The 12885-nt window shown below is 43.5% G+C and overlaps 2 protein-coding genes across 12 annotated transcripts in view; one reads left to right on the top strand and one right to left on the bottom strand.

Annotated features, from left to right (window-relative positions):
* The window catches only part of ZCRB1 (zinc finger CCHC-type and RNA binding motif containing 1), a 22546-nt gene extending 9989 nt beyond the window's left edge, over positions 1-12557 (bottom strand). The window contains exons 1-5 of one of the 7 annotated variants that reach the window (XM_083182687.1): positions 12431-12557; positions 6644-6732; positions 6527-6555; positions 5310-5421; positions 5105-5212 (exon numbers count right to left, since the gene is read on the bottom strand). In XM_083182687.1, coding sequence (XP_083038813.1) covers positions 5105-5212; positions 5310-5421; positions 6527-6555; positions 6644-6727 — 333 coding nt within the window. In that variant the 5' untranslated portion in view covers positions 6728-6732; positions 12431-12557. The other 6 variants (XM_083182683.1, XM_083182685.1, XM_083182686.1 and 3 more) reach the window with 6 other exon arrangements.
* The window catches only part of PPHLN1 (periphilin 1), a 109618-nt gene continuing 108885 nt past the window's right edge, over positions 12153-12885 (top strand). For 3 of the 5 annotated variants that reach the window (XM_083182681.1, XM_083182680.1, XM_083182677.1), the window contains exon 1: positions 12153-12301. The gene's annotated coding sequence lies outside the window, so the exon portion shown is untranslated. The other 2 variants (XM_083182678.1, XM_083182679.1) reach the window with 2 other exon arrangements.

Genomic DNA, 12885 nt, shown 5'->3' with positions numbered 1-12885 from the left:
GGCCTTCAGGAACCCGTGCGTCAGTATTTTAACAGTCGGGATCCCGACGTCCGGTAAATGACTGTCGGGACCCCATCCGGCACCCCCATGTGTATGCCCCATTAAGAACTTGTATCATTTTACAGTTGCTAGAACAGATTGGACACCTCCAGGTGAACTATACCCTATACCAGGCATTCCCAACCACGGTCCTCAAGGCACACCAACAGTACAGGTTTTAGTGATATCCAGGCTTTAGCACAGGTGACTTAATTAGTACCTGAGTGATTCTGATTAAACCATCTGTGCTGAAGCCTGGATATCACTAAAACCTGCACTGTTTGTGTGCCTTGAGGACCTTGGTTTGGAAAGCCTGCCCTATACAGTCCCCTGAAAGGGGACGTTTCCATCTTGGTCTTTGAAATCGCCCATTTCCATCATCCTCCAGCAGCCAATTGTGGGCCCCTGCTATTTTGTTCTTTTTACATAAAACGTACCCACTTCCCAATCCCTATACTTGCCAGTTTTTTATCTTACGTCAGACTAAAATGGAATATAGGTACACATTCGATTCAGTTTTTGTACTGCGGATTACTTTTACGATAATTCCATTTCTTCAGAATACTTCATGGCAGCCCTTTTCACAATGAGTTAATGCCCTTTCAACTTAAATAGACAGCACTTTCTCTTAGGATATGCCCTACACTAGTATATAGGTCTGCTCCTCCGCTCTCCTCCCAGTCTTTTCAGTGTCTCTTCCCTAAATCCTAAGAGAAAAAAAATCAGGGAGGGAAATTATGGGCTGCCATGAAGTATTCTGAAGAAATGGAATGATCATAAATATAATCCGCTGATTTTCTTCTTATTACTTCATGGCAGCCCTCTACAAAATGGGAAATATCAAAAGCATCAAAAAGGTGAGGTCAATACAATACCTTAAGCCATGGCCTGACTTTGGACATGGCCACCAAATGATGGCCATGACTTTCCAGAGCAAAACCTCTCCTTGCACCAACCGGAATAACAAATAAATGCTTTGCTTTCCTAAAACTACTAACCCTATCTAAATAGATAGAGAAAGCAAATTAGTTTTGGGATTTGGAAAAAAAAAAAAAAGGGTAAAATAACCTACTGGTTCATATGAAAAGAGGACACCACTTTGGGAACGGAAGTACAGATTTGTCCGTAAAAAACAACTGGTACTTGTTTAGTTTTACGGAGCCACCCGATATCGCATATGGCGTGGTGAGCCCCACGAGAGGACACATTACTTGACATGTATTCACTCAGCCCGAAGCGTGGCGAGCGGCCGTAGAATACATGTCAAGTAATACGTGTTCGCTCGCCACGCTTCGGGCTCGGTAGCTCGCTACACTATATAAAATCAACTCCGTGCCGTAGTGAATAGTGGGGGTATGAACAGGTACTAAATTGCATGCGATATCGCTGGCGATTTAGTAGCGCCGTGAAAATACTCAAGTACCGAACAACTTTATCTATAAAAAGTTTCAAGTATAGCTCCTGAGCCCATAAGGCCTGTAATTCTCTGATGTGTCTGGCTGAAGTTATTGCAGTAAGGATGACTACCTTCCAATTAAGATATTTTTTACTATCCAGTGGTTCAAATCGCACAAGCATAAGTGAATTAAGCACCAGGTTCAAATCCCATTAAGGCATAATAGATCTAATTCGAGGCCGAAGTCACATTTTACTTTTAACGTCAATAAATACTTTCCATATCCTGTAATATATAACAGGTGATACTTTCTTTCTTGCTTGCATAAGAAGGTCTATCACACGAGTGGAAAGGCCTTTATATCTCAGGGTTTCCCATTAAATCTCCATGCCATCAAAGACAGATCTTGCGAGTTCTGATACTGTAAGGGTCCTTGGGTTAGCATGTATGGAACTGCCAATAGCTTGAGGAGCTTCTTGACTGCCATTCTCAACACTGTTAGGAACCATGGCCTTCTTGGCCAGAAGGCCAATCACTTGTACTTGGTCTTGCTGAATCTTCTTCAGGACTTTGGATATTAGAGAAAACAGAGGAAATACATATGCTATCTTGCAATCCCATCTCTGGGAAAAGGCATCTATCCCACAAGCAGAAACTTCCTTGTGACGCGAAAAGAAGAGCCTCAGTTTTGTGTTTTTGGAGGTGGCCATCAAGTATATTTCGGGTATCCCGAATTTGTCCACTATTACTTGGTAGATTGAATTCTCCATGTCAGCACTGGGGTTTCTTGTGTTTCTGGCTGTGACCATGGTGAACCAGTGGAGGGCGCTGGGAAGCAGAAAGCAGGAGGTTTGATATATGACATGCACAAGGTAACCAGGGCACAGCAAACCAGAGGGTTGGCGGAGACCAGAAGCAGGGGCGCGGAGTCTAACTTGCCAGCGGTATTCAAAAGGGAGTCCCGCAAGGGACTTTGGACTTAGCTGCGTCTGACAAGCAGGGCGTGGACCCCTGCCCTGGTCCTCTGGAAGCTGGCTAGGACTGAGGACACTGGAGGCTTGAGGGTATGTCTTGAGATGGCCTGGGAGCCGGGGATGATAGTGAGCAGCCTGGGATCTGCGAGACGGCCTGGGAGCCGGGGATGATAATGAGCAGCCTGGGAGCTGCGAGACGGCCTGGGAGCCGAGGATGACAGTGAGCAGCCTGGGAGCTGCGGGAGTTGACGACTTGGGAGTCGTTAGTCGACGGCCTGGGAGCCGGAGGTGTTGATGTCGATATCCAGAAAAAGGTTGTTTAAAGTCTCTGGGGGCACGTCAGTGCATAGTTGACCTGGGATGTTGGCAGTGTGGATGGAGTGCGACAAATATAGATAGCAAAGCAACTGATGGTCGTCGGATAGGCCACAGATGGTATTGGTCACTAGGAGAACGCAGTAGCTGAGAGTCGACCTGGATGTTGACAGTGTCTGTCGACAGATCAGGACTGAGATGGAGAAAGTCACTGATGGTAATAGCAGTTTGGCCTGGGAGACAATAGGTGTCTAGCCTGGAAGCTAGCGAGGTATTGCCAGCCAGGGCCAGCGGTGTCCTCTGCTGGGGATAGCTTGCTCACTCAACTGCAGAAGTGGAAATAGCAGGAGTCTCTGGAAGATGGACGGTAACCAGGTAAGTAGCAGCAGCAGCAGGGCACCTGGAGATGGTATCGCTGGTAACACTGAATAGCCTGGAGCCTTGGGAACTTCTCTGATACAGGAGTATAACTCAGGGAACAGATTAGAGCAATTGTTCAAGGCGAGGAAGTTAGGCCCAAGCCCTAACTTATATCCCCTCTGGCTGCTCATTATTGGCTGCAAGCCGCAGCAGCAATCAGAACCAGGAAGTGTCAGTGTACACCTTGATTCTGATCCAGGTGTACAGGTCAGAGTTCAGACCAGTGGACAGTGCGATTGGCCCATACGGCCAGCTGGCCACAGGTGTCATGGCGTCACCCATGCTGCATGGGTCAAGCGTGAAACTGACAAGGGGCATCGCCAGCTGCCCACGGGGGTGTAGGGGGCACAAGGGCATCACACCATGATCCACCACCTGAGGCGGCGCAAGCATTGGACCTGCAGGGCAGGGCGGACCAGCGAGAAGGTAAGGGACGCGGTTGTAAACCGGACTGTGCACCGCGGTTTGTGACACTCCAGTTCCCACTCTCCTGGGCAAACAGCAATCCGGTTTCAGTAATCTGCAACCACATTTTCCCTTCCCGGAACATGTAATGCTGATAACGAACTTAGATGATTCTCCGCCCAATTCATATTTTTTACTTCCTGTATAATTGACAAACTTTTGATGCAGAGAGAGTAAACTGAATCCTACAGTAGGGTTAGGTGGTATAAGTGCGCACTATTTACTGTGAGGTCTCAGGCAGCCCTCTGCTGACCAAAAGGAAGACCAACACCCACTCTTTTGGAATTCAAAAACAGGAAGGTGGTCTGCAGAATGGCACATAGGACTCACATATGTATAGATATGTATAGAAAATCTGGACCCGTTTTAGAGAGTATCTTTACCAGATAAAAACTTTATTCACATTAAAATATTACACATAAAAGTGCAAAACATCAATTAAGCAGGTACAATAACATGCATTAAAATAACACGGGGGTGTTCTGACATTTATCTCACCATATATGGGAACTGCGGTGGGCTAGGTGCTCAAAGATGGTAGGTCCCAGGCTTTAATAAACATGAAAACAGATGGTATGATATTCTCCAGTTAGTGTGATGGCATCAATTGCTGCATCAATTTTTTGGGACATTGCACTATTTAAGAAATTAATGGTCATAAATTGGGTACATACAATCCATTCTTTGCATATTACCCAGCCGTTTCTCAACACTCTGCCATTCTTTTTGTAAGATATCCTTCACAACCTTGCTATTAGGAAAGGATCTAATCTTTCTGGATCTATCATCAGAAAGAAAGAGAATTTAATTCCAATTTAGACTTTTTTAGGACCACATCAACCAAATCCTAATGAAATATAATGAAAGAGCAGGGTGGAACTTTTAACACAATCTGGGCCAATAGTTTCCTCTGATGAGCCAAAAAAAACACAAGCCAGACAGATTTTTTATATATTTTTCTTCTTGCCTGTCCTCTTTTAAGACTCAGAAGACACACTAGAAGAAAAGCAGAAAAAAAACTAACTAAAACAGCAAAGATTAAAAGATATGCGATAACCCAGTCCTCTATGAAGACCTTGCTCGGTGGTAGAGAGCAACTGCTTCTGGGGTAAGGCATTTTCCACCATCTTAGCAGCACAGCTAACATCCTCAGCTTGGCCAAACCAAACCAATGCCCTTTTAAACACCAGCAGCAGGGACCAGCGTAGCATTGAGGGGTAAATGCCGCTGGCATCACCCTCAAAACAGTGCTCATTAGCCGGGAATCCGCTGGAAGTGCTGCCCACTTCCGCCAGGTGGAATGCTACTACTAGGAGACAGGAAGAAAAAGAATGGGAGGAGAGGGGAGGAGCAAACCTATATACTAGAGGAGGACTGATCCTAAGAGAAATTGCCTGTTTTTTTTAAGGGGAAAGGGCCTTAACCCACTGTGGAAAGAGCTGCCATGAAGTAGGAAGAAGAAAAACACATTGAAATGACAACTTGTTGTACTCACCCCGCATTCATAACATCTGGACTTGTCAGTGTAATTACGCCTCCGGATGAATTCAGCTGCTCTGCCATTGTCTACAGCAATGCTTGCTTTTATTAATCTGCCGAACAGCTATGTGACAAGCACACATTACATTTACAGTGTAATTCTTATTATAATGATGAGAACATTATAAAACATAAATAATGATGTTCTGCATGAAACATACTTGTTTGTTGTTTAGAGCTCTAACACAATTCTGTGCAGGCTCTTTATCCAGGTACAAAACAAATGCGACTCCTTTACTTCGGCGGGACTCCTTGTCCTTTAAAATAGTAACTCTAAAAGAAACAAAAAGAGGTCTGCTATACCAGCTTAAGCTTTAAAGCAATGGGGCTAATTCAATATGGGGCATGCTTTTGGACAAAATACATACATCCTCTCTGCGTGTAGTGCATATTGGTATTTTTTAATTGTATTTTATTGGGCGTATGAAGGAATGGTGTGCCCCAACTGCAGTGCACATGGTTTTTCCCATTTTGAGAACAAATTTTTACTGCGATCAGATCTGAATAAGGGCCATAAGTTTGGGAACTATTGTAGTATAGTATGAATAAAATCGTTTAGGTACATACTCGGTTATAGACGCACCAAATCAAAATGGTCGACGATTCCAGAGTATCATGCACAAATCTAGTAGACGCATAGAGGGTATAGCACTGTTCACCATAATTACCTTGTTATATATAAAACTTGGAGTGTTTGGGAGGTTTTTTTGTTAAATTTTACAATCCACTTCTATTGAGGCATACTTGGTTTACTAACATTATTCCATTGCTAAACCAATAAGGTTACGCTTAACTGTAGTGCCAGATTCCAATGTGGTAATGTCAATATTGGTTAACTTATCAATGTTTTTAAACAATACAAGAAAAAAATATGTATATTAATGTAATTAGATGTATTTTGGTCTCAAGTCCCAGATAGCCCTAAATGCATGCCTTTGGCTTTAGCTATATTGGGCGCGATGCTGAAAGCTTTAACATGGTGCTAAACTTCCAAAAATGCAGTTTGAACACTCACCACAAATGCACCAAGCCCTGGAATGCCATCGATTTAAGGGATTGGATGCAGTGGGTAACTCCATCTTTACATGGAGATTGCTCAACAGAAGACTATCCTTTGCAATTCCCTGTTGAAAGGAATCCAACTGGATGCCCCACGGGGCATGCCTCACCAGACACATGTGCAGATAGGACTACGGGTCATAAACCCAGAAGTCCTATAATCAAAAAGCAAGAGTTGGCCATTTGGTATTGTTTTCGAGCATACAGTGTTTTTAAACACTGTTATTCCTGAGAAGATGCATAGCAAGCAAAATGCAATGCCTGGTGCATCTGGCACAATGTTTTTACAAAGAAAGGTTTTAAACCATGAGATACTTACTTGACTACTTTTCCATATTTAGAAAAAATCTGAAAAATACAGAATAAAAAAAATATATGAAGATAAGCGAGTTCAATTTCAATCATATTGCTCTTCATGGTCAGACTATATACGTACCCTGTGGAGATCATTGTTGGTCAGGGAGAATGGCAGGTTAGACACATACACGGTACTTTTACTGGGTGCAAGACCACCGCTCATTGTCTCTATCAAAAGATATAGTAATACAATTTAGAATTCAATTTTGCAGACATAAAAAACTAAACAAGATTTTTTTTAAAGAGGTGTTCCAATTATTAATATTATCATCGTTTATTTATATGGCGCCACAAGGGTTCTGCACCAGCTGATATAGAGGTGCCAAAAACAAGATCATAACGATTTACAGTACAAATTAGGACAAGTACATGATAAATAAAAGACAGTTGCAGCAGCGGACACTGACGCAATTATAAAAGTGGCAGAGATATATTCTTAGAAAAGTACATGAGGAGACAGAGCCCTGCTCATTAGAGCTTACATTGTAAAGGTGGTTGCTACTTTTGTGTAAAGTTATTTAGATGGTGTCTTATGCAAAAAACAAACAGCTCCCTAACCCCCCCTCCCCCAAATGCTGTGCTCCCATATCTCGTGCAAGAACATTACACATCAATGCACACTAGTAAAATAAAAGAGCACAGTAGCTTCCAAGTTGAGCACGATACAATATTTTATAGTGTTCATTCTAGCACCCTACATCTTCCCTGCCTGGGTGTTGCTCCCTACTGTGGTGCTTCTAGTAAAGGTCTAGTCTGCATAGCAGTGCTGAAATACAGACCACATTGTGCTAGAATCAACCAAGCTGAAAGCTGTAACCCCAGGCAGGGAAGAGGAACGGCGCAGGTTTTAGTTGATGCAGGGTGCTAGAATAAACACTATGTTAATTTCTAAGAATGTTACATCACACATCTCTCTCACTACCAAGGTGCAAGTAGAACAGTTAGCAGCTCAACAAAAAACGGTCATATCACTACATACAACCTGCATGTATCTTTTATATGATTATAATAAAAAAATCAAACGGTTAGGTTAATTTTTAGCTTATAAGCCTCTGTGCCCACCTTACACCTTTGAGTGCAAACACCTATGTGAAATATGTCCAAAATATCTGCTAAAAATACCAGCGTCATTCACATTTGTTATATAAACATATAAAAAAACAAAATTCACTTGTCATTCAAGGGGTTACATTTATATGTACCTTTTTTGTTTGAATTGTGCAGTTTAAACATATTTATGTCCTCTGGTAGAGGAGTTTTTTTGTTGCCCTGTGACACAGCAGAAAAGCTGTACTCTCTCAGTTTTTACAAATGGTCCAAGAGACCAGTTCGCTCTGTGCCCTATACAACAGCAACAAAAACAAACAGTGGGAACTGATGGAAATAGACAAATGTAGAAATCAACCCATTGCTCCTGCCTAATAATACCTAGACAAGACAACAATAAAAAAACTTAATAAAAGATATAAAGATAGATATTTAAAGAGCAAGTACAGATATTCCTCACTTAACGACCTACCTGTTTATCGACCACCCGGACTTACGACCCAGTCTTCGTTTAGCATCCGCGCTGTGACTGCTCGGACTTACGACCCGCCCGCCTATCCTCTCGCAGTTACAACCCGCCCAGACTGTTTAGCGACCCGTGTTTCAGAAGTATTAAGGGGTTTTATATAGGTTAGTTTAACGACCAATTCACTTAATGACCGGGTCGTAGGAACGGAACCCAGTCGTTAAGTGAGGAATGTCTGTACTTAATATAAAAGATCAATCATAAATAACACTTATCTGCATTTTAAATGATTTCAGAATCTATATTTACCTAACCAAATATAAACCAAGTTCATCATAATATGAAAAATAATCTGCACTCATCTGTACACATGCAGAATAACTAGTGTGAAGAATCTCAGTGATGAGGTAAAGATCTGACTGTGGGGGTGATTCATACCAGCTCGCAGCGGGCCTAATTTGCTCCCCTGTCCGGTGGTTGGGGTTTGCGCGTGCACATGTGAGAATATTCGCATGTGCTCACCCCAGGAGTGAACGGCTTCAGCTAGTTTCACAGTCGCCAGGCTGTTCGCTCAATGGTGGGAGGGAAGGGGGTTCATTGGGCGGAAACAGGGGAATGCCCATAAAAATGCTGGGTGTACCCCTGCAGCCACAGGCGTGTTGATGCCTGCTTGGGGTGGACGCCTGACATCAGTGCCAGGCCCCTTTTCAAGTATAGATAATGAGCAACCATCGAATGATTGTTCCTCTGTGTGGCAGCATGCGAGTGGATGTGTAAGCGTATTCATATCGTATGCTAGGGAGTGGATTTGGGCACTAGAAGGGCAGGAATTTGGTGAGTCAGTATTTACCTGCTCACTAGGCTGCGAATACACGCAGCATAGTGAACTGGTCTGAATCGCCCCTGTATTAGAAGCACCAAAGCAGACAGTGACATCCCAGGCAGGAAAGATGAGCTGCATGGGTTTTACAGGGTGCTAGAATGAAAACTAGATGTTGAAAATATACCAGTACATATTATACAAGTGCTTTCTATCATTGTTATTTATTCTAAATCTATAGAATGCTTTATCTGCCATTACTAGGGGACAGGCCAAGATTAGGAATGGGTCCTCTCCTGAATCCAAGAGTACACGATGACGGACAGCTGCCACGGAGAACCTTAAGTAGGAAGCAGCAGGCAAGCCCTAACTTGTGGGTGAAGCATTGCAGTTGTCTTGGTAGCCGCCCTTGGTTAGTAAATTATCACGGATGTAGTTATTTGTGAACCTGGACTAGGCTCAGATACTGGACTGGGACTTGAGGGTTTAAGACAGAAGTGTGCTGGCTTAATGGAGAGAATACTCATTCACAGACAGCACAGTGTAGCTACTCAGAACACCAGGAGAGGTGTCAGGTAGAGTGAATTCTGGGAGGAGAACAGGGCCAGTAGTGTAGAAGCAGAAATGCAGAATTTACTGGAGCACTGGGATCTAGCGGTACCAGTGCGGCAGAAGTGCTGGAGTAAATGAAGAACCAGCTAGTCAAGAACACTGCGATGTAACCGTACCACTTAGACAGGATTGTTTGGATGTTTGCAGGACCAGCTATTCAAGAACAATGGGATGTGCAGTACCAGTGAGACAGGAAGCACCGAAGGGATATTGCAGTACGAGCTATTGAAGATAGCTGGGGAAGCCAGGGAGCAATGCAGATGGAAACTGCACTTGTCTAGGAGATCCAACAGCAGAGAATTGGAGCACTCAGGAGGTCAATAGGTAACAATGCACTGGCGACTTGCCTGTTCTGGGAAACTATTTTTATCCCAGGCTGATAGCTGGAGTCGGTCACTTGACGGCAGTCCAGGTGACGATTGAATTCTGAGTGGTCAGCTGAAAGATAGGTTCATGCCGCTGTCCATGACTGGATTTGGAGAGAGCTCCAGCATGGTGTGTGCAGCGGGCAGGCATGGACAATCCCAGATGCTGTGAGTGGCAGGAGCAAAATCACTGTGTGCAGGAGGTGTGGGAAGTGTTAAAAGTACAGTGACCAGGAGCTTGGTAATGGGGGGCCCCACTCCCTGGCTGGCCAGCCACGGTGTCATATTTTGGAAGGGGGGACTTATGTAAAAGTTTACTCCAGCTATGGCATGATATGGCTGGCTGTTGGAGCCCTGTGCTGGTTATAAAAATACAGGGGACACCTATTCTTTCTGTCCCCCATATTTTGTAACAGGACTGGTCCAAGAACCAATGCTGGTTACAGGGGGACTCCTAATCAGTTTGTTCCCTGTATTTCTGCAAACAGACCCCACGTAGTTTTACTTTAAGTTTTGATTTATTTCTCTATTTTTTTTTCTATGCTTGTGGATATTTGGCTGCCAGGAAACTTGTCAGCCAAATATGAATGAATTACCCATCAGAAAATAGGAATCCAGAGAATTCAGCAGCTAAGTAAATTTGATTATCAGGTCGTATTTTCAGGCAGATTATGTCACCATCAGAAAATACGAATCCTAAGAATTCGGCAGCTTAGTAAATTTGACAAATTCTCAGGTCATATTTTCGGGCCAATTACAGTCCATCCCGTTCATATCGCGGATTGGTTGTAATCGGCAATGTTTGTAAATTTCCCCTGTGTCAATTTAAGGAGATGAGCTTCAACCTAAAGTTTGCATTGAGGAGCAAGATCAACTGAATGAGCCCAATATAGTTCCTCCTATTTTTTAATTGATCAGTAATGGTTTAGATCCCATTATTTGGAGTTTGGGCTCAGTGAACAGTTTACAAAAATGTTTGTTGTGAATTTTAGGCAAGGCCTAAAGTGTCTTACATTTTCTTCCCCAACTCATTCTTTGTTTTTTTCAATTATAATGAAATTCCTTCTAATTACTGATATTAATATTTATAATATTCAAAAGAGAAAAAGTGAAGAATTTCTATAAAAAAAATGCACCATTCTAGCATCCTGCACCCATCACAATCTGTACAGTTTATTTTTTCTTCCTGGGGTGTTGCGCTCTGCTGCGGCATTTGTAGCACACACTGGTCTGTATCTTGTCACAGAGATACAGACCAGGTTGTGCTAGAAGCACAAGAACAGAGCTTGAATAGACACTAAATTACCATTATAAACACTGGAAGTATGGAATACATATACAAATTAAGGTCATTAGATTCTTTTATATTGCCTTGTCATGTGGCAATGAGCTCCCTGTCTTCTCAGACACTCCAGCTCAGCTGTCCCAAAGGAAACAGAACTAGAACATACTGGAGAATATATAAGAAGAAGCTGGGTACACACTATGCAATATCGTTAGCAAATTATAGCTAGCAATATTGCTTGACCCCCCCCCCCAGACGATATGCATAACATTGTTAGCGATATATATATATATATATCATTTTAAAAAAAAAAATCGCATAGTATGTACTCAGCTTTACTCTCATACCACTACTTAACAGAATTTATTATAGCATAATAATCTGCATAGATCACATGAGAACATTTAATACTTAAATACTGATAAACTTCACTGAAATAGATCATTACACAAAATACACTGAGTATCAAAATAAATACATACATACATACATACATCTGAAGCAGTTAAAAGCCAGTACTTGGGTTGGGGTACACGGCAGGCAAAGTAAGCAATGTCTGAGAAATGTCTGGTACAAGACTACTATATGAGATGCCCAATACCAAGGGAATGTAGGAGGTAAGCAAGCAGTACCAAGCGGGTGTGTGACAGTGTCTACAGACACTCAGGCGTTTTGGTGTCAAGTAGTGAAGGAGTGAAGATGCCCACAGCGACCAATAAGCCTATAATAATCAGTTTATAAAGTGTTCTTAATAAATGCTTCATGAAAGCCGATTGCTTGCAATGAGCAACTTCTCCACGCTCTTCAGCGCTGCATACATCGACCCCTGACTCTCCTGTTACCACGGGTGACATCCACCACAGGGGGACACAGACGGTGCGAGGAAGGAAGGGGGGAGGGGGCACCGAGAGACATCACACTCACTGCTGCCGGTGTACCGCCTCTTCGCCAGAGGAACGGGAGTGTAGCGATCTATACAGTATATGCAGTATTGTCACCTGTTGTACGTACCGCCCCGCGGATGACGTCAAACTCCCTGGCCGGCGGTGGGGGTGTGGCCAGTACCGGAGTGATGACATCATCATAGCAGCGCGGGGCAGCTCGGGAAGTGTCGCCTACCTGTGATCTGGATATACTGTATGGTACTGTACACGGTGTACTGCCGCTATGTCTGTGTGTCCTATCGGGTAGCTGTGAGGGGCAGAGGACGCCGGTATGGGTCCCTGTACATGGGGCAGCTGGAGCCGTGTAGAATGTGAAATGGAGGTTACCGTGTTCCCTGCGGCTTCCTGTGTGTGTGACAGAACCCGGGCTGCTGCTTCCTGCCTCGGTGCCTCCAGTGTCACCCTCATAACATTGCTGCTTTCCACAGTGAGGTGCATACAGTAGCGCTCCTCCTCAGCTGGTAACAGGAGAGACCCTGCCCGTGTGCCAGTCCCCTAGTCCTGCCCCTGTTATTGTGTCGATGTGTTCTTGTAGATACTCAGATGTGTATGTTGTACAATGGCAAGCGTTTTGTTCTATTTGATCAGCACTGTACTACAGTATATCAGGGGTGTGACTATTCTAATGTGTTCTACGCAGGTTATTGTAATATGCCATATTGCCCTATATCCTCAGTCATTCTGTTTCCTTTAGGTGCATACACACGGTGCGATGCAGTATCCGACGCACGATGCCGGTCGTATGAACATGTAAAACTCAATTCTGGCTAGAAAGCATACGA

The sequence above is a fragment of the Crinia signifera genome, chromosome 4, assembly GCF_055691185.1.
Source record: "Crinia signifera chromosome 4, ASM5569118v1, whole genome shotgun sequence".
Lineage (NCBI taxonomy): Eukaryota > Metazoa > Chordata > Amphibia > Anura > Myobatrachidae > Crinia > Crinia signifera.
This window is presented reverse-complemented; position numbering and strand designations above follow the sequence as displayed.